General features: G+C 40.2%; 1 protein-coding gene across 38 annotated transcripts in view, besides 1 other annotated feature; it reads left to right on the forward strand.

Moving 5' to 3' along the window:
- Nucleotides 1-23,692, forward strand: part of Camk2d (calcium/calmodulin-dependent protein kinase II, delta) — a 250,840-nt gene that overhangs the window by 127,241 nt on the left and 99,907 nt on the right. For all 38 annotated transcript variants that reach the window (XM_030252342.1, XM_030252344.1, XM_030252343.1 and 35 more), the window contains exon 4: nucleotides 6,680-6,734. Coding sequence is in view for 32 of the 38 variants with exons in the window: in XM_006500823.4 (XP_006500886.1) it covers nucleotides 6,680-6,734 (55 nt within the window). In the remaining 6 variants the exon portion in view is untranslated. The remainder of the gene's footprint in view (nucleotides 1-6,679; nucleotides 6,735-23,692) is intronic.
- Nucleotides 134-2,245: an enhancer, noted in NCBI's record as "VISTA enhancer mm1653". NCBI's record gives its function as "enhancer in: heart[3/6]" and the evidence as "EXISTENCE:transgenic organism evidence [ECO:0001131][PMID:17130149]".

Consider the following 23,692-nt stretch of genomic DNA (forward strand, 5'->3'; position numbering starts at 1 on the left):
TGTACATAATTAGGCTTTGTCTTAAATATAAATAAAAGAATAAAGAAAGAAAAAAATTTAGGTTGAAGAAAAAAAGAAATTTATATGTTCAGATACTAAATTTAGCACAGACAATGGATTTTATGCATAACCTTCACCATGGCAGTCGAACTCCCAAATAATTTGTTGTTCAGTGTTCCTGTTTTCTGTTTGAAAATCTCTTCAAAATGAACAGCTTTGTTAGAAGGCCCGGTAGGAATGACTGAGCTGCCGTTTTCTCCAGCGTGCTGCCATTTGACTGTTAAAAATATTCTTCTACTAGCACAATTTTAACAATTCACAAATGAATCCAGTGTTGGCACCTCTCCTGTGGGGAAGGCTTGGCATGTTGCATGACCTAAGTTGGCTGGGACTGGCTCTAGCTGTGAATTATAATTAACCACTGAGAAGAATATAAGGAGGCTCGGACTTACAAGCTGCCATTTTTACATCCCAGGATGAGAACGGAATCCAACTCTCTCCATCCTTGCAACCACAACAAAGCTGAAAACGTAAAATCTTCCTCATTTATAATCAGAACTGTGACTCAGAGCTGACAAACATTGCTTATGAGAATGCAATACAATCTGTTCGCTGTGAAATCCTTTATTAGTATTGTGGTAACATTGGCAGCATGTCACCCTGCCATGCTTAGCTTCAGAGAGTCACACTAGTTCATGCCGGTTTTCTAGGCCAAGCTTAATATTTTTCACTAGAAATTGCTTGCGATGTGGAAAAAGAACAATTTGAGGACAGTTATGCCGTTCAGATTAACCCTTTCTGATACATTTGTCTGTTGTTGCCTTGCCATCTGCATCCCAGACTCAGTGGTAGGAAATCATATCCCTAGTTATTTGCCATGGTTGTGAGCCGACTGCTCCATCAGATGGCTTTTCTGCTCAGTTGGAGGTGAGCTCACTCAAGTGGTTACATTTAGCTCTGAGCTCTGCTAGGGATGGAATGTCAGGGTGACCTCTCTTTCTCTGGGTTATCTCTCCACTTGGCCTCTAGTCTTTTAGTAGTCTCACCACACCTTTCTTTTAGCACAGCGGGTGGTTTTCCAGAGGTCAGCTGCCATATATAGAGCTTATGAAGGCTCTGCTCCCTTCGTGTGTGCTAATCATTTAGAGCTAACTACCAGCTCAGAGGGGTGTACTCCGAAGGACGCTGAATACTGAGGAATTCATTGCAGTCTACCAGTATGATTAACTGCTCAGTTCCATAATGAAATATAATGGGGGAGGAGGAGGAGGTCCTGAATTTGAGTTGTGTGGGAGAATTATAATAATAATATTAAGTTATATATCCATTATAAATCGCACTGGAGTTGTATAAGCAATTTCATAAAATCATCATGATTAACCACTTCGATTTCATAGGACAGAGAGTAAGAAATGAAGGCATAAGGAAATCGTACTTAGACGGGAATGGGGACTTCATATTCTGTCAAGGGTTTACTGAGGAAAATATGTCTCCATAAGTAATTCTGTAAGTTACTTTGGTGGATTTGGTGGAGATGTAACCCAGAGTGTTACACATGCGCAGTGTGCTCTATGCTGTTGAGCTCCATGCCATAGTACTGTTCACTTTTGTTGACAAAACTACTGAACTCGGGTCCTTACTATGATGGATCTACCAGGTAACCTTGGCACGCCTTAGAGCTGAAGCTTCATTCTCCCTCTTTCCACTTCCTTTCTATCAGAAAACATAGCTGAGTCACTGAACATTGTTACGTTCCTATTCTGAAGTATAAAAGTAACACCTTTTAAAGGATCATCAAATGATATACAAAAGGCAAATATGGTTTCTCTCTCTCTCCCTGTGTGTTATGTGCTTTCTAAGTCTTCAAACGTCCTGTAACCGTATTTAAAACTGAAGCGCACAGTGGCTGTCTCCTTTTGTGGAAATTGTTCTTCACTGAGCGCTACTTTTCTGTTCCTAGGTGTTGTCCCATTTCTGTTCCTTTCAAGAGTATCTCACACTATTAATGTGTTGCAAGACAGTGAGGAATTTGCTGATACACACAAAACGTGCATATCTGCACCAACACACACTATACACAAGATATAAATACACACACATACACACATGTATACAAGAATGCATGCATACACATGCCCCACATATATACAAATATAAGCACACAAACTAACACATACAAACATGTATGAAAGCAATATGCATAGAGACAGACAGACATACACACAGACACACAGGCTCAGTCCTCCCCCTATACTTGTCATTTCTCATTCTGTTATAATATCTGTGTGTGTTTGAGGGAGTCCCCACAGTATGCTCTTTGGGCCTAGCTTGGCCATGTGCTAACCATAAATAGATATTTCCTTAAGGTCTCTAATACTATGCACATTCACTATAAAAGTCCATGACATTTACAATCATGAGTCTTGTATATAGTAAATAAAATAATTCTTACAACAATTTTTTGAATTGTGCCTGATATAAGAATTAAAATTATATTTTCTCTTTTATTCCTTAAACAAAATAAATGTTAAAATAAGTAGAAAATATTAATAGAATTAAAATTTTCATTTTTTTCCTCACATCATACAAGACTATGATCTGATATGTCACCTTCTGTTAATCAGCTGCAATTGTATTGAAATTACACAATAACATAGGGCAGGAAAAGAAAATAGTAACCCTGCTCTGAATATAAATCATCAAATTCATGCAGTAGATAAAGGAAGAAAATTAGGCCATGAAAAGTATTTTAGCTTCAGTAGCATTTTCTTCAAGTCTCATATGTAAAGTTACAGAACTTTACATTTTAACCCCACTAATTGTAACATTGTTCTGATTCATGAAAAGTCATCTGTTTATTCTTACACTTGTTACTTTTGAGTAACACCAAGCTATATTAAAATGTCAAAGAGCAGTGACTACCAAGATGTATTTTAACCTGTTTTCTCACATGCTTTTGTCATTATCTGTAAAAGTTCCCTCTTAAAAACATGCAGTTATCATAATTGTGTGCATCCCTACGTGAGCGTATGGCAGTTGCCGAGCAGCTGAGGTAAGAAAGGGGCACAATCTGGTTCGGCACACAGCAGCCATCCTGCTTTGTGGGCCTGCCTTGCAATCAGGCTCGGGCTAACAGCTGTGTGAACAGAATGCCATATCGTTCCTTCAGTCTGAAAAGGAATTAACTGTTATTTATAGGGAATAATTAATGTAACATTTTATAAGGGTAAACACATTTTTCAGTCCCCGAGAATCTGTTATGGAAGACGAGGAGTACTCTCAGCTGTCACTCAAAGCTTGCGAACCAATTTATTTCTGACTTTAAAACCATTCTGCCAACTGTGGAGGTAGATCAATTCTGACAGAAGCCGAAGAGTCAAAAGCTGACCCATTCTCATGAGGGTGTACATGGGAACATGAGGATAGTTCCATAGTTCTCTTTAGAAGGAAAGATTGCAGTGAACCCATGTAATTCTGTCTTTCTAGTTTCTTATTTTTAAAACAAAATGGGCAGCCTTGTCTGGCCTCAGTAGGAGAGGATCTGTGTAGTCCTGCAGTGACTTGAGCTGTCAGAGTGGTTGGTACCCAGTGATGGGGAACCTCCCCCATCTCAGAGGTGAAGGAGAAAGGTGGTGGGGTGAGGGGCTCTGTGAGGGGAGTACTGCAATCAGGATATAAAGTGAATGAATAAATTAATTAATTAATGGAAAAAAGAGAAACAGAATGGAAGAGATTAGGCAGGGCATGAAGAAAGGAAAGAGGGCTGTATGCACAAGTTAGTCCCAGAAAAAGACAATGGTGATTTGTCTGCCATGTAAGTAAGGTCACTTATCAGCTTTAAGCCCCAAACAGCAAATGGCTGGGTACTCTGGACATGTGTGGTGAGAAGCACTGAATCTGGAAAAATGGCTTGTCTTTGCCCACCACCACATGGTTGTTGGCTAAATGCATTGTTATCATAGATTTCACAATGAGCCTTTGAGCTACTTGTGTGACCCAATCACTTTCCAGTAAGGATTATTTACAATGTTTAGATCACCATTAAAATAGTAGTGGATTGTACTATGAAAGTATTTTTCCTAATGTGATCAGAAACTAGAACTGTTCCTTGAATTGCACCTGAAATAATTTTCAACTCTGTCATCCGAACATTGAAGATCTCACCTCCCCTTGAAGATATTTCCCAAAGCAATAGGAGAAAGTAGTGGTGGTCTACTCATGTACAAGTTGTGAATCATGGAAATGTATTTGAATTTTCCAAATTAATAAAGTTTTTAAGTAACCATATATTAAGCTAATTAATTTAAACACCAACTATGCAGGTATCTCTGGTACCTGATCATTGAAGAAAACACAGTTAGCAGCCACATTCTGTCTTCTGTCGTTGTACTAAATAGTCATGAGCAGAAGATGTACTGTCAGATTGGCCCCTTCATTTTCTTCTGCAGGGGGCATATAAACAAGAGAGCCAAGCATTCTTGATATTGGCAAATTGAATAATACTCCACACAGTTAAAATTGTTAGACAATCACTTTCATTTCTAGTATTTTAAATTTGACATATAATTAAACTGAACTTTGGGGACAGTTTTTCTCCCAAATCTTGATATGACTTTGGGTGTGCCTGGCACACAGTTCCTGAGTGAGATGCGGGGATTGAAAGAATATGGTTTCTTCTTTAGAATGTTGGTGAGAAGGAGGTTCTATAGTCAGAAGGATGGAAAGGGGGTTGATTTAGCTGCATCTCAGGTTTCAGGTGTGATGACAAACTGCAGAGACTGGAAGACACCCCCCCCCACAGAGTCCGTTACCTTTTCATGACTACAGAGTGAATGTATCAAGGTCTGAGACTGAGTTCCTGGGCCACATCCTGTTGCCTCCTGTTTAGGCCTTGTCATCACACTAATGATTCAGGAAACCCACATTTTTACAAATAACCATCTGTAATTTAAGGGTGAGCAAAAGTCCCTCTTTCTCGACCTCCAAGGGATTTCTAGAGAGTGACTTAGAAAGCCGCAGTGGTGGATGGAGCCGTATTATGGAGAGTGGCCATTGTAGAATGTGGAGTTGCATCCATAATGTAGACTGGTCTCTCTAGATGGTTGTAGTTCGAGCCCACTTAAATATTCTTCTGGGCATACCTTTTCCATGTGGCAACCATCATCAAAGAGGCCTGTGCTACGTGTCTTAGTTGGAGTTTCTATTGCTGTGATGTTTACAGCATAACCAAAAGCAACCAGGAGAGGGAAGGATTTATTAAGACTTTCACTCTCATGTCATACATTCCATCACTGAGGAAAGGACAGGAACTTACTGCAGGATCCTGGAGACAGGCCCTGAAGCAGAACTGTGGAGGAGTGCTGCTTACTGGTTTGCTCCTAATGGCTTCCTCAGTATGCTTTCTTAGAGCATCCAGGGCCAACTGCCTAGGGGTGCCACCCCCTACAAACTTGCCTACAGGCCAGTCTTATGGTGACCTTTTCTCAATTACGATTCTCTCTCCAGGTATGTCTAGGTTTGTGTCTCAAGTTGACAAAAATCAACCAGCATGCTAGTAGAACCTTATCTTCTCTCGTGACTTTTGTAAAAGCAGTGTGTCCTTCAAGCTGGTTGTTTTCTGTGAACCTCTTGCCCTCGATAAAAGTTAAACTGGAGGAATTATCACCAGCGAGAGATAAGTGGCTGAGAGAGAGATAGAACCTTGACAAGCTAAACAGTAGATTGGTAAAAGAGTAGTTTACATGTGTGGCTTGGTGTATATAGTGTTTTTCAATTCATATGATTCATATATGAGTTTCTGCTAGTGTCACCTACAAGTCCATTCCATTGGGAAATTGGCATAGGTCGAAGGAACTGGTTTATTATTTTACCGGCAAATTCTAGAAGACACTTTTAGCTGCTTTTGGTGACTTAAGTAAAGAAGGCAGGCTGACTAGACAGTGCTATGTTGGAACTCAAAGACAAATGGAAAATCAGAGCAGGGAGACCTTTTTCTAGACTTTTGCTTAGCTTGCAAGAGCTTAGCTTGTCCCTGTTGTGGTGATCAGCGCACTGGTTTATAAAGACGAGGACTAGGGAAACATCAAGAGCAGCAGATCTCAACCTGTGGGTTGTGACCTCGTTGGGGGTTGCATGATCCTTTCACAGATGTTGCCTAAAACCACTGGAAAACACATAATTTATATTATGATACATAAGAGTAGCAAAATTACAGTTATGAAGTAGTAACAACAATAATTTTATGGTTGCAGATAATCATAACATAAGAAGCTGTATAAAAGTGTCTCAGCATTAGGAAGGTTGGGAACCACTGGTCAACAGGAATGACAGGGAAGTGTGAGAATTGTGTGAGCTTTGAAACTTTGGATGTATATTATCCTCACCAGTAACATTTCTATAGCATCTACCTGGTAATATATGGAAACATTTTCTTCTATTTTCCAGCATTTTAATGCACATACTAATGTCATCACAACTTATAATTTTTTTAAGGTCAGATAGTTATTAATTATCAGAATCAGAGCCCAGACCTTGGCTTGTTCCCTCCACCCATGCCTTTCTGTAAATAATACTGAAACATCACAAGTTGGATAGAAGAACCAGTGTCCATCCTAGAACAGATTTTCTACAGGTGATTGAATAAAACAATGCAAACATCCTTCTCTCTTCTTCCCTCCAGTGAGACTTCACGACAGTATATCGGAGGAGGGCTTCCATTACTTGGTGTTTGACTTGTAAGTACATGTTTTATGCTCATTCATTTTTGCTGCACAATTTTGCTGTATTCTGATTTAAACATGATTTTACTCATTTCACAGTCCCAATTAAGGATCACTATAATATTGTAAAATGATTTCCAAGTGACTTTGCACTCTAGTTCTTTTAGAGAGAGACAGCCTCACAGCAGTGTGTTGTCCATGTTTGGAATTGGTTTGAGTGGGCTCCTCTTTGTACTGTTTATGGGAATGTTTTACACAAGTGGCTGACATGAGCAAAGTTATCTATTGAATTTTCTAGACACTTCTAAAGTTTATCTTCTATAAACAGAAGGATCAAGGGAAGTAACCCTGGCATTCATGGTTCATTTAAACTAATCAGAACATAAATTAAGGTTCTACCAACAAGACTGAAGGGGCGTTATTCTGTCCTAGAAGGCATATATCAGAAGAATCCACAAGCATGGCTGCCTAGAGATTATTAAACATACACGTACTTGAAATCAGTTTGGTACTACTTATTTAAGAGATTAAAAAATGGCTGTATCATTTCATAATGTTTACTACTGAGAACAAGTTCACAGAAACTTTATCCTAAATCCAGGCAAAATTTTATGTCCCGAGATATTCAGTGCATCATACTTGTATGTGTGTTTGGGGAAATAGGGAACAACTTAAAGAGCCAACAATAAGAGAGAATTTTATAATTATAGTACACATATTTAATGAATGTGTTGGTGACGATGCATTTGAAAGTACACATCAAAAAAATTTCACATGAATATAAAAGTAGTTAGCAATAAGTTTAATGAAGTCGGATTTTAGCAGCGTTGTGAAACCATCCTTCGGTCTTGTTTCTGTAACATGTGGGTTTGTCTTAATCTTAAGCTCTTCTGAAATTGATGGCTTTATTTTCAGTTATCAAACTGCCTTCCAATGGAAGAAAAAGGGAACAATGACACTGTTGAAAGTCTTTTATCCATTGAGTAAAGTTTTCTCAGGAAGATAACTGACTCCCTCAATCTTATGACACAGGCTAGCACAAAACCCCAATTTATTAGTGTTTTATTATTATCATGATAAAACAGAAAACTTGACCATGGCTAATCAGCCACGCATGACCATCTGTCATCCTGTGGCCCACGTGTATGCCGGACAACAATAGCCAGAGCCCTGCTTGAGCACAGCCCTGGAGCACAGGTTTGCCCTCTCAGGTGCAGCGTGTCCTTGTGCGCTAGTACTGCCTGTGCAATACTTTGTCATGGGTGACTTCTCCAAGTACCTGTTCTTACCCATACAGTTCTTCATTCCAGCTTCCTGCTTCCTCCTGGGCCTGAAGCCTTTCTTGTATTGTTTTCTTTCCTGAACTCTCTGAAGTCATTAGTTGTTTGACTTTTGAGAGGTGTAGATACGTAGACTTTGCTGTCTGTGCCTTCTGGGTATTGGATGACATGTCAGTGTGGGGTCAAATCCTCTGCCATGTGGCTTCCTGTACTCATCCAGCCACTCATATCTATATATTTTATAGACTTTCGTGTTCCCTATTGAAATACAGAGATCATGAAACTCATTTTCTCATAATTCATAAATAAAAAAATAACTGATGAAGAACATATAAAAACAGTTCACAGTAAAACAAAATATGGCTTACCGTTAAATGCTGTCATGGAAACCTTTTTCCGCTTCACCTAAGTTATTTCGGTAGCTTGGACCTATTATTTGCATTGCAGTGATGTTTGCCTGGGTTGTTTCTACGACAAATCAGAGTGAAGAGACCTGAAGATGAGCATATAGATACGGAGTATAAGAGCTTAAAATATGTGTAATCAGGCAATTCAACCTCTGAGCTCAGGTGCTTTGAAATCACTACTTAGTATTTAATGCATGTGACTTGAATTACCACTAGTTCCAATCAAAATGTTTTGTCAGTAAATGAGATTTATAAGACAGCCTATATACAGTTCAATCAAATACCCAGTTTTAGAGATTTGAAAAAGGAATAGCTAAAAAGTATAGTTTTTCCCCACATGGCTGGAAAGAAAATGTAACCAAATATAAATATGAAATTATGCAATTACTATCAAAATCAACAAAGAAGAAAAGAGGAATGACTTTAGAAAAGTATGCAATTTCAGTACAGTTGAAAAGTATGGTCTGAAAACCATCAGTGAAATACTCGTGTTGGGAACATTTAAGGTCACACAGTCATTTGCAGGATAAAATAAAATCTTGCTTTCCCATTGAAGGAATATGTCACGTGTTCCTTTTCACCTTTTGATGCCTGTTTTGACAGTGCGGTTCTTGTGCATGCTTTCTGTTAATTGACAAACACCAGACTCAGAGAAGTAGTTCCAGGTTTGTAGGTCTGTTTTTTTAATGGAAGATTTCACATTATAAAAAGCAAAGGCTGGAAGGAGTTCTATGGGGAGAAATCTTCATGGACCCCAATCCTACTCATCTCTCCCTCCCCTTGTACTCACTATCTATCTTGCAAACAACCCCACAACAAGGAAAAATATCTTCTTGTGGAGGCTGAAGTGTGTCACAGTGTGTCCCATAGTGTATACGCTTTGTCTACACTTCTTTGATTGCAAATATTATTGACTCGTTGTCTGATATGAGGCCTCTGGCTTCTACTCTATCAATACAATAACCTTACTAGGACTGCTCTTAGATATCCTGTTGTTGCCCTGCGTCATGGAGATCCTGTAGTTTTGAATCTGTAGAAATGGCCCCTTCATGCTTTCCAGTTCATCCATGGGGTAGATGTTGGGGTGGGTTCATTTAAAGCGTTGTATCTGGGCCTGGGATGTATCTAAGTTAGTCTGTCTGTTGGTTTTCATACCTCCTGAGCCAGCTCACTTACAACCACTACAACCAGGTCCAGCTTTATCTTGCTGCCAGTTGAATGAAATATGGGGCCTAGTTTCCCGAGTGCTTCAACAGGTGAGGACAGAGGCAGCTCTCCCTCCTGCCATAGGTGGAAAGGTTTGAGGATGGGAGAGGGCACTCCACCCCTTGCCCACACTGCTGCATGCCAGACAAGTTGTGAGACCAGCTTTCTCATGGTCACCCCCTCAGGGCCAGTTCACCCCTACCCCTAACATCAGGGGCAGCTCTACTGTGCTACCCAGATCAGGTGCAAGGCCGGCTCTACTGATCTCATGACCCCAGTGCCAGGTCTCCTCCCACAGGTGGAGAGACAGGAGGGAAAAGGAGAATATTGCTTCCTCATCCACACCACTGCATAGGAGATGAGCAATAGAACCAGCTATCCCATGCTAATATTCTCTGGCCGGCTCACTCATAACTCCTGCAGTGTTCAGGTCTTGCTCTCCCAAATACTGCAGCTGGCTTGGTGTGGGATCAACACTTTCACTCTCATGACTCCAGGCCCAGCTTTCCCATGATGCCCAGGTGAGGAGTAGGGCTAGTCTGCACAGCCCTTGGACATCAACACGCTTCTGGGTGCAGACCAGACCAGGAACATCTGCCTGATGTTTGGTGGTAGCAACTCCCTGCTGTTGCAGGGCCATGAACCCAAAAGTGGTTCCCAGCACAGGCCAGAACCCCACCATGGACCCAGGTGGCATGACTGGCTACTCACATTAGGCTTAGGTAGCCCTCCCTACCCTTGAGTCTCCAGTTCTGCCTCTCTTCATTATGCATACATCCTTCAGTTTCTCTTTCTCTTCCATTTCTCTACTACTTACTTGCTCCTCATTGTGGCACCCAGGGGTCTCCAAGTGTCTGGGCTCATCTCAGGAGTGGTCTCAGGAATGTTATGCCTTGCTTGGGCATTGTGGCACCAGGCAGGATCATCTCCGCTCCCAGGCTTGCATGGTCATCTCAAGCGAGCTCTCTGTCCCAGCCATGGTGCCAGTCTGGTTGTCATCTTGGCCTTGCTCCCTGTCTAACCCACTCTACTGGCCCCTTTTGATGGTCTTCTGTCTCAAGATCATTCCCTCCTGGGGCTCCTCGCAGCTCCAGGTGGGGTTCTTCTCGTGTCCGGCTTGCTTCCAATCCTGAGAGCCTGCCCCTACCTCTCTTGTGCCTGACTGGTGATCATCTCAGGCTAGCTCTCTATCCACGGCCCTGGCACCAGACTTGAGGTAGCAACCCTAACTTGAGATTTCGTGGGTACAGCTTCCCTGATGTATCTAGAAGACACTATCTAGCAGCTGGTCCTTTGGTTCTTACAGTCTTTCTACCCACTTTCCACCATTACACCCAAGACTCAGGGAAAATGGACATGCTAAAGAGACGAGCAATGTTTCACCAGGTCACACTCCTCAGTGAAACACTATAAGCAATCAATTGCTGCTGAGAGAAGGAGAATCGGTTTTCTTCAGGGACAAGATTGCTGATAGGTTATCTGGTTCCAAATGATCATCCTAAAACATCTACATATGATCAATATCAAAGAGATTTAGTAGTTTGTATGCATGGGTATATATGTATATCAGACATACATACATACATATGTATGTGTAGTTGTAATAATTAAACAAGAGGTCATGAATGTGAAAAGGAGTATGGGGATACAGGAGAAATAGGAGAGGAAAAGAGAGGGGTAGAAATAATGTAAATACAATACACATATATGAAATTCTCAAAAATTTAAAAACCATATGACAGAGTGACATGTGTTGGGTGTTATATTTTGCTGTTCTTCGTTGTGACAAATGTGCATCAGGAACTGCCAGGAGACACATATGTTGCATTTACACAGATACACTGTGTATGTATATATTAGAATACACATCTGTCACGGAACTGTAAGCCATATAGGTACACAGATAGAAGAACAACACTTGGATTGAATATTTGTGATTTTTCTTAGGAAAGTAAGTAGAGAGAATTGAATGGATTTGTGAGAAAGTCGATAATGAAAATAGTTTTCGCTCTCAGAGATGCCCACAGCTAGCAATTCTGCATTACCATCTCTCTAAGCTCCTTCTCTTTTATATAATATGTACCAGTGTAACTCAGTAAGAAACGTCAGATATTTTATTTATTGGTGATATCAGAAATAAAAGATCTGTTAGTATCATTGTTTTCAGACTGCATAAACGGACTTCTGAAAGCAATTGGATGGGTTTTAACAGCACATAGAGCAGACTTAACATTGTCAAAAGCTTTCAGAGTATCTGAAAATGGGAGCCACCATTCATCCAGTCAGAGCTGTCAGGAAGACAACAGAAGGCACTGACATGGAGGTGAATGCACTCAAGTGCTTGGACCATTTCTTCATTCAACAAATATGCATGATCTAAGCATCTCTTGCGCAAAGTGTTGCACATAGTGGTTGAAGGAAAGGAGAACACAATGTTTTTTAAAGGTATCTTTGCTTTTTACCTGCAACTTCAGTCTCCTTACATAATTCTGTATTTCTGGAGCTATGCTGCTTTGCCACATGACCGTCATGCTGACCATATTTAGAGCACACAGAGACACTGGGTTAGCAGTGTCTTAGCCCATGTTGTTATTCAGGGCAAGGGTGGGAGGTTCCTGTTAACATTTTTTTTTTTTACTAAATAAGACCAGATAGGTTCGGTTTTTATCTCCAATATGGCCCATTATGCATTTCATGGCTGATAGCAAATTTGCTGGATATTGTGTTCTGACTTTCTTTGTCATTTTTCTCTCCTCAGTCTTTGTGAACTGCAGTTGACATATACACAAACTCCACAGCACAAAGTCCTCTGTGCCCTGTCTCTTGAGGAGCCAATATAGGGCTCTCTTCCCGGGGAGTTCTCAAGGCCAGTGATCCCTGGCATTCCCTTCCAACCTTCTTGGAATTTCCAGCTCTGTTTGAAACACTTGTTTTCCTTGTGTAGTGTCAGCATTTCCACTACAGTTCTTTTCTTTCTGCCTGTCTTCCTTCCCTCCTTCCTTTCTCCTTTTTTTTCCTTTAATGCCTGGCCTAACAATTCCCACATTCCCGACATGCCTGTGGTTCAGGTTTTGTGTTTCCTTATAATCATCTGGAAAGGAAGATCTGTGCCCGGTGAAAGGAACTGTGGCAAGTAGGTCTGTAGAAATTTCAGAGAAAGCTATGAGAGGCGGCTTCTGTGGCCGGTGATTAGATCTCATTGCTGTGTGCGGCTTTTGTCCCTGTCATCTTCTCCATGCTGAGAATGGAGCAGGGTGGTTTGGAATCTTCACCTGTCCCAGTTGCTTCAGCTGTGGGGACTCCTCAGTAATTCAGGTTCTTCTGAAGCAGTGTCTCCTGTGGGCAGAACGTTCCAAGCTCAACAGAATGCTTTGCCCTGTTTCAGCACGCTCTTTCCTCTCCTGCTCAGAGAGGCAGGGTGGGATTTCTCCTCCAGTGTCCCCTGTGATGGCCTGACACAGCTCTTGGACCTTGCTCTGGTTTGTGTGTCCCTAGTGGGTTCATGTGTTGAAACTTCATCGACATTTTGAAGTGTGAAGAAAACAGAAACTTAATCCAGGCACAGAGTTGAGGGCTTTGGGTGTCACTTCACATTTAGATGAGTTTGTCAGGGTGGAACCGTGTGATTTAATGAGGTTTTTTAAGAACAGAGACTTTCCAAAAGAGTCTCATCATGAGATACTTTGTGTCCCATCTGTGCTCTCTGAACCAGAGGGCCATCAGCAGATAGAGGGCTTTGAACCTATTCAATTGTGAGCTAAATAAACATCTTTCTAAAGTTACTCAGATTCTATTATTTTGTTTATAGTAATAAAAAATAACCAAGGAGAAGGTTAAACTCATCAAGGAATGAGGAACTCTAAGGACTATGTTCCCAGGAAGATCTTAATCTATTAAGATTGTCTGCCATGATCTTTGCTAATTCATTGCACTTTACAGTTTCTTAACACACTGGACCTGAGGAGGCATCGCCATCAACCTCTGCTCTGCTAAACCATGATGTGCTATAGTGCCCTACTTGCCATACAGAGGGCACGGGTTTACACTGTAATCTCACCGTCATGGCATGAATATGAAGGGTCATCCTCAGCCTGTCCAGCTCTTTGCCTGTTACTGCAAAGCGTTGGTCTTTAAAGGCTAGACAACATAGTAGATTTCACAGTGTTGTTCTACTTAGCTAAATCTATTTAATAATTTCTTCAACACTTATAAAATTGTTTTGATTTAAAAATTAAAGGGAGACATAGTTATTCATTAGCCAGAGATAAGAAATCGAGACCAGGAGTTTGAATTTTTGCAGCATATCATAGGATATAGAAGCCTGGCCTACGTATTTTTCATTGCGTTCTTGTTCTTATTTGCCATGTAACAGAAATTACTGACTGAAATGTTGGCATCCATAGTAATTACAGATGTAATTCTACATATCTTGCTGTGACTCTGAAGACTGCAGTACTGGTGTCATGGAAATATATGTTATTTCCAACGTCATTTCATTAAAGATGAAAACTTAAAAAAAAAAATTAGGTCCTTTTGATTTCCAAGCCAATGACTGAAACTAATCATATTTTAAAACACATCCACACTGGAATTCGATGTCCTGTTTCATTAAAGAACTTTATTCATTTTTGTTAAAATTTTGATAGCACACTCTTCTCAAAAACTTAATTAAATATGAGCCCATGTCTGGCTACTAATTCCCTTGTATTAAATAACTTCAGTGCCACTCCTTAATCTGAAGTTTCGATTTGCAAACAGGCTGGAGTTGCTATCATGGGCCATTGACATTTGGGGGTACAGGGTACAGTGTCCGAGGACCGTCTGTGATATGCTGCTATGTAGAGAATTTGGAAAAGTTACAATTTCAAAGATGTTGGACTAAGTTTAGCAGACAGCTTCTTCAGTGTGGGATATTTTCTGCTATGTGGTCATCCATTTCATCTTCCAGCCTGGACTCTGTGGCAGGAAGCCCAGCTCCCACCTGATCCCTGCCTACTTCTCACTTCTTGAGCCACTCAAGCTTGGCAGGTTCTGCTCTTGGCTCATGGTTAGACTCCCCCCTCCCCCCCCACTCCTCACCCATACTTGCTGCTTTAGACATTCTCCACAGATAGAATTGCTATTATGATCCATTCATTCAGTGGATCCTGATTGAGTGCTAATTGCATGGGAAGCATTTTGCTAGATACTAGAGATAAAACAGGTGAATAAGACACAGCCCCTGCCTAAGAGGCGTTTGCTGCTAACCAGAAGAGACTAGAGGTCGTGTGAGCCTCATGCAAGATGAAGGCAGAGGCAGCACCTGGTGGCACGGATGCTAACATAGGCAGCATGTGGAAAGGTCCGAACAAGACTGGAAGATTCTGGAAATGGTTTGCTCATGGTGGATAAACCCGGAAGTTTGAAAGTAGATAGAGAGGGCACCAGTAAGTGTTTGAGACTAAAAGAAAGGCAGGCTGCAACCAGTTCCCTATGATCATGCCAGATTAATCACTTCTTGCACTAAAGTTTGATTCTGACTTTAAAAAAAAATGCAATTCAGGGTAATAACGCAGTATATGTAGAGGAAGAAATTCTACCTTCCAGGGAGGGTAGTCTGATGTAAGTTTCTAGATTATGGGGTCAAAATATTAAAGGAAGGCAAGCAGAACAGGTTTTAGTAGTTAAAAAGTAGGTGCAATGATTCATTGGAGCTAAATTTTCTTTTTTTCTTTTATTGAAAATATATTTTAATACAACATTGACTAGTTATGCCCCCCACCCAAAACACACAACTTTACTCCCATCTGGATTTACCCCCATTCTGCCTCTCATTAGAAAAAAAAAAAAACAGACTCTAAGGGATAATCATAAAATAAAATATAATAAGCTTTAAAAAACAAAGAAATCAGAATAGGTCAAAACAGACAGAAGGGAAAGAGACCAAGAAAAGGCAAAAGAAACAAAGATAGATGCAGAGACACTAATTCTTTTGTTGAGAACTCTTGAAAACATTCTCTTCTTAAAGTAGTTACAGAACTCTGATTAGAGAAAAAAAACATTTTATCTCTCACAGAGCTTCGACCAACTCCTTAATGACTTTGTAACCGAGAACAGTAGCACTTTATTCCTACATATTCAGTGATGCTTTTGGAATTGTGTGCATGTGAATAAAATAACATATCACATTGAAGGATGAGGATGACATCATGTCCAGGGGAAACATACATGGCTTCTCACGGTCAAACTTCTGGAAAGGCTCTGTAGAGAGCACCAAAGCACACGAAGCGTTCAGCGAGGCTTTCCTGGACGAGTGACCTGACGTTTCAAATAAGTCAGAAGAAATGAGAAAAACTTACAAAGAGTGCCTCATATGATACCGTATGTATTAGCAGATGATTGGCACACGTCCTGACATCACATGCATTCTTGTGGTGTGTCATTTCTGTTAGGTGCTGATATGCCCAGCATCTGACTTACAGAGTTATTCTTTTTGAGCCCTCTAGCCAAACCCTAGACAAATAATACCCTTCTTAGTTTATTTCATTCCAAAGATAGAACCAAACTATTTAAAAGAAGAAAAGTGGTTCCTGTTGGTTTATAAATATCTGGGTGGTGAGTGCTTGACGAATAATACAATTTTAGTATAAGATGGTATTCATGTCTTCAGTTCTTTCATATGCTTGTGTGTCCATCTTCTTGTCCACTTCCTAAATTAATCCCAGTTTCTGTAGCCATGCAGTAACTGTGGTGTGTGTGTGTGTGTGTGTGTGTGTGTGTGAGAGAGAGAGAGAGAGAGAGAGAGAGGGGAGGGGGAATGGGGGGTGTCTATTGTTGGTCTGTATGATATGTGTTTGTGTTCTTAAAGTTTAATGTGTCAATTGGTAAGAGTCTTTCAGTCATTTTAAGATATTTCATTTCTTTCAAAGGATACCTGAAAGAGAAATGCTAATTTGATTTTTCATACATGTTTTTGAATTTTATAAGTTTTGAATTCTAAATTAATAAGGTAGTATTATTTAGGACTTTCACTGAGCCTTGAAACATAAAACGTTCAGAAAGTGAGGAATGGAACCAGACCAGGAAATGACAGGTGAATGTGTTCAAATTGTGTGTTTGAGGTAAAGTACATGTATGAAAGTGCCACAATGAAATCTATTCTTTTATATAGTTAATAAAAGCTAATTAAATAGTGCTCTCAATAGACTTATAAAGGAAAATCATAAGTTTTCTTCTGTTCCATTATTGTGTGTGGTCATGTAAAATTTATGTGATGTAGATTTATTGGTCTAGGATGCATGTTGCAGTGGTAGAACACTTGCTTAATCTGCACAGTGTCCTGAATTCTATCCCCAGCACACATACACACACACATACACACACACACACACACACACACACACACACACATATTCACAAACACTCTCCATTGTGTTATGATCCTCCGTTGATCATTGATTTTTATATTATGAAATATGCAGTTTACTATATATTGTTAAATGAGAAGGTAGAGAATCAGATCTTAACAAATTATATTTAAGAAAAAAGCTACTGTCCCCAAGAGAACATCCCATTTGCATCCACTTTTATATTATTTAACCTGGTGTTTTCTTCATGACAAATTAAAACATGTATTTAAATTCAGATATTGATTCTTCTTGATTGGTAAGATACTTAATCATATTGTCTGGTTTCTTTTATATCTTGCTTATGTGTGTTTAGTAAGCAAGCTAAATGAAATATTTAATTACCCTGGGAGCCTGACATTAGTGACTACAATTATTTAAGCAACACAAGTTGCCGCTCTGGTTGTCAGACCTACAAACTACCAGGATGTTTGGAACATACATGTAAATGATGCCTGGGATGCTCTTGCATTGCCTATGTAATTGGGAATCATGAAAAGAAGGGCATTTGGGGGGTTGTCTCTCTGTCTGTCTGTCTATTTCTGGCACCTGTTTATTTTAGAATTTGGAACCTATTCAAGTCTTTTCAGAAATGCTGACCCAAATTAGTCATTTTCATTTCATGATCAGTGGGATGTATTTTGCCTGCTCTTGCTTGAATGAAAAAGCCATGACTGTTACTATCAGGTATAGGTTCCTACCCTAACGTTGGATACTTAATGGCTCATGGTACAGTCTTTTGCTGAGACTCATTGTTAGTCAGGAAACCCATGAGAACTGTAACCTGAAGTACTGTAGTGAGTTGAAAAAGTAGAGTACCATAGCCATTAAACCTTCAGACCTCTAAAAGCATACCCTGTGTTGTCCTCTGAGAGACTTCCCCCCCCAGCTGACTCAGAGAGATGCAGATGCAGACACCCACAGCCAAACAGTGGATGGAGCTTGGGGTTTCTTATAAAGGAATAGGAAGAAGGATTGCAAGTGGATAGGAACTTGACAGGAAGACCAACAGATTCAGGTAACCTGGACCCTTAGAGCTCTCAGAGTATGACCAACAACATACACAGGCTGGACCTACCACACCCACACACACATATGTAGGAGATGTGCAGCTAGGTCTTCATGTGGGTCCTGAAGAACTGGAGCGGGGGCTATTCCAAAAGCTGTTGCCTATGTGTGGGATATGTTCTAGCTGGGCTGCCTTATCTGGCCTCAGTGGGAGAGGAAGCACCCAGCCCTGCAGAGACTTGATGTGCTAGGGTATGGGGATACCCAGGGGGCCCCACCCGGTCAGACTTGTATAGCAGACTGGGGGAGGGATCAGTCAGTGAGTTATAAGTGAATAATTAAAAAAGAAAGAAAGAAAAAAAAGAAAAAAACCATGTCCTGTATATCAGCTAGCCTATTTCTGTGACAAGATGCCCAACGGAGATAACTAACATTTAAGAGGAAAAGGGTTTTTCACTCCAAGTTTCATAGGTTTCTAATCCTTGGACGGTTGATGCTACTGTTGTACTTTACAGAGTTCATTTGTGTAACAGATGGGTAGTAATGTGGTGCCACACTTCAGTCAGAGGCCAGTTGACCTCAAGTTGATCAGGAAACACAAAACAAGATGGAGAAAGGCTGGGAGGCCAGCTACCTCTCTAAAGGCTCAGGTGCATGACCCAGCTTCCTTCACTAACCCTCCTTAAAACAGTTCCCTCCTTTTCTTTTTTCTTTTTCTCTTTTTAAAGATTTATTTATTTATGTGCAGTGTTTTGCCTACAAGTATGCCTGAACACCAGAAGAGGGTGTCTGATCCCATCACAGATGTTTGCAAGCCACCGTGTTGTTGCTGGGAATTGAACTCAGGACCTCTGGAAGAGCAGCCAGTGCTCTTAACTTCTGAGCCATCTCTCCTGCTTCTTCCTTTTTAATAATATATTGCAAAAGAGAATTTTAAAAACTATAATATACAGTTGGCCTCTGATAAATGCAGGCCCAAGCTATGTAAAAGAATTCAATAATTTTTGCTCACATGGAAGTATAAGTGAGTGCTATTGAATAGCGCTTGTTGAGATAATGTATCGTGGGGAATTTATTTAGTTTTTGTAATAGAATTCCTGGCCTTAATAAAAGCTAGCATTTGCTGGATAGTTAATAATGACTACTCTTTCCCAAACTATTATAATTGTCGATTTTGTTGTTTATAATAACTCTATAATGTTGGGGTAATTCTGATCTATGTTGGAGAGCTTGAGACAGAAGAAGTGGCTTATATGCCTGAGGTCACCTTAGAAGTAGTTAGACTTACTTGAGTTTGACACACATGTGCTGTGGGCCACCACAGTGCTGCCATTTCTTTTGCTTTTCTTTGTTTGTTTTGTTTTGTTACCAATGGACATTCCACTTCAATTTCATCCTTATGTTTGGTTCACATGCAAATGTTCAAGGAAGTTTTCTGTAACCACTTGATGTTGTTACAGACCTTCAGTCATTAGTACTGGAGAAAACTTATTTATTGAATTAGGTGGGGAACCCTAGGTTATTCAAACAAAATCCAGAAAACTTATTTATTGAATTAGGTGGGGAACCCTAGGTTATCCAAACAAAATCCAACTGACTCACCCTAATCTTGGGGAAAGAAGAGATAAACTGAGCCTCACAACCTAGGCTGTTGCGTTAAAATATATATATTCTCTTAAGTAATTGAAATATTCATAAATATACTTGATCTCAACACCCAATGATAGGCTACTGAAGTTTAGCTGGACCCATATGCTTTCTCTGTTTATCAGTATAGCTGTTCATCACATGCCTCCTGCAATTTAGCGATTAGAGCTCTTTTTGAAAATGCTTTTTTTCCATACAATATATTCTGATCATGGTTTCTCTTTCCCCAGCTCTTCAAAGATCCTTACCACACAGCAGTAAGTCTCACTCCAGAGTCTATGTGCAGTGACTACCAACAGTCATATTAAATGTGACTTGTATTTTTCCCTCTTTGAACCAATTAATGTGACCAGAGGAATTAATTGTCAGCCCATTGATCTAGAAGTGCGCTACTTAAGCAGGGTAGGCCACATGGGACAAGAGTAGGGGGAAATGGCTTGCAATGGAGAAATGGAGAGCAGTTAGCTCAGCAGAAATGAAATTCAAATAGGTAAAAGATCCAAATCCACTACAGAAGATGAGAGGATGCCAGAAAACAAGCCAAGAACAAAACTACCTTGGAAGAGAAGAAAATGGAATTGCCAAAATGGAGAATCAGAACAGGGAATGATGGGTGCTGGTTATCAGACTTGATCGAAACATCAAACCTTCTTTTCTAATATGAGAAACAATATTTAAAAGTTACCTTTACCAATAAAAATTGGTAATTGTTACTATTTTTCCTGGGTGATGGTCTTTATGCTGAAGTGTATTATAAAGCCAAAGCTTAGCATTTTTAGTTCAGTCATTATCATAGGAACTCAAATAATTCCATGGATTTCTGCTGGATGGATTTTCTTCTCCTTATTGCCTTTAAAAATATTACATTTAGCCGGGTGTGATGGCGCACGCCTTTAATCCCAGCACTCAGGAGGCAGAGGCATGCGGATTTCTGAGTTCTAGGCCAGCCTGGTCTACAGAGTGAGTTCCAGGACAGCCAGGGCTACACAGAGAAACCCTGTCTCGAAAAACCAAAAAAAAAAAAAAATTACATTTATTTATTCATACATTCATGTCTGTGTGACAGAGTGGTTGGGAGTTCGTGTGTGCTGGTTAGCGGACTACTTGGAGGAACTAATTCTCTCCTTCTATCCTGTGGATCCCAAGAACCAAACTTAGTGCATCAGCCTTGAACACTACTGCCTTTACTCACCTAACTGTCTTGTGAGCCATTCATGGCTTTCTGTGCTGAAGTTTGAAAGGACTGAAGATGTTGTCATAGTCACTGTTCTATTGCTGCAAAGAGATGCCACGACCATAGCAATGCTTGTAAAAGAAATCATTGAATTAGGGCTGGCTTACAATTTTAGAGGTTTTCTTCATCATCTTCATGGCAGGGAGCATGGCAGCATGTAACAGACATAGTTCTGGAGACATTGAGAGTTAAACTTTTAACCTGCAGGCAGTAGGAAAGGAAGAGAAACTGTAGGCCAGGCTTGAGCTTTGGAAACCCAGAAGCCCACCCTCCAGTGACACACTTCCTCCAACAAGGCCACGCCTACTCCAACAAGGCCACACCCCTAATTCCTCTCAAGTAGCACCAACAAACATTCAAATGACCAAACATTCAAGTATATGAGCCTATTGGGAGGGAACATTACTATTCAAACCACCATAGATGCATACAGCAATATTAAAAACATTATGAAATTATATAACATCTATGAATTCTATTAATAACAGGGTATGTTTTATCATATGCAAAGTCTATATATGATTTATATACATGCATCCCATAATATATATATGTTTGTAAATGTAAAGGTTCTTTGTGTGTATATACAAATGAATATGCAAAAGGCTTGAGTGGAACAAAGAGTGATGTTTATGGGGAAAAAGATCACTCTAGAAGTGCATCTTCAAGCCTTAAGTAACATGTTTAATTATAACAAAATATAATCTTTTTATTATTGCCTATGTATTACTCAATTTTTGAGTTTTTAAATTCAAACAGTGCTTGGTGTTAATCCATAGATAACGAACAAGCAAACTATTTAATTTATTTTATTTTGCCTTGGAATGGAAAACTGTCAGGTGATTAGTAAATGAACACATCAGATTTAACTGGGAGTTGTTCAAAATAACTGGTACAGTCTGGAGCTGTATCATTGGCCAAAGTGAGGCGATGAGCAAGGACAGCATCTGCTGAGTCCTGCTTGGACAAGGAGAGAGAGAGTGACTCACCTATGAGTCCAGCCTCAGCAGGCTCTGGAATTAGCGACTGAGCCATCACTGCTTCCCCTAGGAGAGAAAGCTCCTCCACCCCCATCCCCCATGTTGTGTGTTTCTCTGAGATGGCCAAAATCCTGTCAAGGAACCTCTTGCTTTCCTCCATAAGCCACACATAGTCCCTTTGGCTACAAATCCTTAGTTAAACCAGAAGCAAAAGCAAGAAAGAGAAACTAGGAGACTAGAGAGGAAACATTAGAGGGGGAAATCAGCCCAGCATAGAATAGGAAGGATATGAGGAGGCCTCCCCTGGTATGGTCTGGGGTAACTATCAGCTTTTGTTTGATTCTGTTTGTGTATGCTAATGTGGCTTTTTCCACTTCAGTTGTTATTCATATGGAACCAGTGCTGTGGCTGTAAAGCAGGAGGCAGAGCCCTGAAATCAAGTGTGTAGGTTTGACCTGCCCTTCTGCCGATTACTTCTACTCCAATTTTGAGCAGTCTGCTTTGCTTCTTGGAACCTTAATTTTGTTGATTGTTTTGACCAAAATAACAATATCACACATTGTCCAGAAGAATTAAATAGCTCTGTTGGTGTAAACTTTGCCAAAGAAGTATTTGAGGGAGAATAGCACTTGATAAGTGTTACTGTAGTTTAAAAATTCTGAGTTCTATGGAAACAAACACAGTTTTGAATTGTATCGACTTCTTTCCTATCATACTGTTTCAGAGAAGAAGGGGTGGGAGCGGATGCAATTGTGTATGATGAAGCAACTGGGGGTAAGCTGAAAGAGATCAGGGAGTCTAGAGGATGAAAAACACCTTCCTAACTAGTACCTAATAAACCACAGTGCTCATGACTGGTCTTGAAGTATGCATGCATTTCTATGGATGGAGCAACAGTGACAGTCAAGATTTGCTTTCATTAGATGAGAATAAGTAGGCTCTTTGCTTACTCACCCTTTCGCTGCTTCATCAGAATTAGGAGGCTTGTTATAAAAGCACATGCCTATACAGGATTTTCTGCCCTGATCATCAGGACCCGGGAAGAAGCCCAGGAACATCTGTCCTCTGTCCTCTCCAGACCTCCAACTTACACAGTCGCCCTGTGTGAGTCCCCTAACTCAGTCTGTCATGCCCATCTTTAGTCCACGTGTATTAGCACGTGGTAGGAATAAAGGACATGTCCAGGTAACATAAATACCAAGAAACAAGTTAGATACCTGCTTTTGTCAGTGCATTTTGTCTGTGCCCTTGTTTTATATGCATTTAACGGTAGTAATAAAAACGAAAATTGCATTCTTTATCCCCAAGTGGTCCCATTTCAAACCATGAGTGCTTTCAACAGCAGCTAATAGGTTGGGTTTTCCTGCTGGCAGTGTTCCTAGAGAATGTTGGATCCGGGAAAAGTTATCAGGAGAATCCTACTCTGTAAAGGAGATGAGTTTCCTTTATAGATGTAAATGAGTGTGATGTCACCTATTGTGGGTTTTGTCTCATCATAATGCCACTACAGGGCATTTCACAGTAGCATTAAAGAAGAATTCTTGCTTGTTATTCCAGGAAATTATTTATTCTGATTTTAATTTCTCTAAGGGAATTATTTTTATCACCGAGAGCAGTATCAGTTATATTAGAATATTTTAGATTAATTTCTTACATGAAACCTACCAAAACTTGATAATGGAGGCTTTTATTCGGCTGATGATTCCGTTCTCATTGCTGTGCATCCTGTGCAGGCTGCATATCAGAGTGTACACAGGGAAGTCACAGCCCTGGGAAATTCTCATCAAAAACCAGTGGTTCATCCGAACGAAGTGGGTGGAGCTTCA

This window comes from Mus musculus, chromosome 3 (genome assembly GCF_000001635.26).
Source record: "Mus musculus strain C57BL/6J chromosome 3, GRCm38.p6 C57BL/6J".
NCBI lineage: Eukaryota > Metazoa > Chordata > Mammalia > Rodentia > Muridae > Mus > Mus musculus.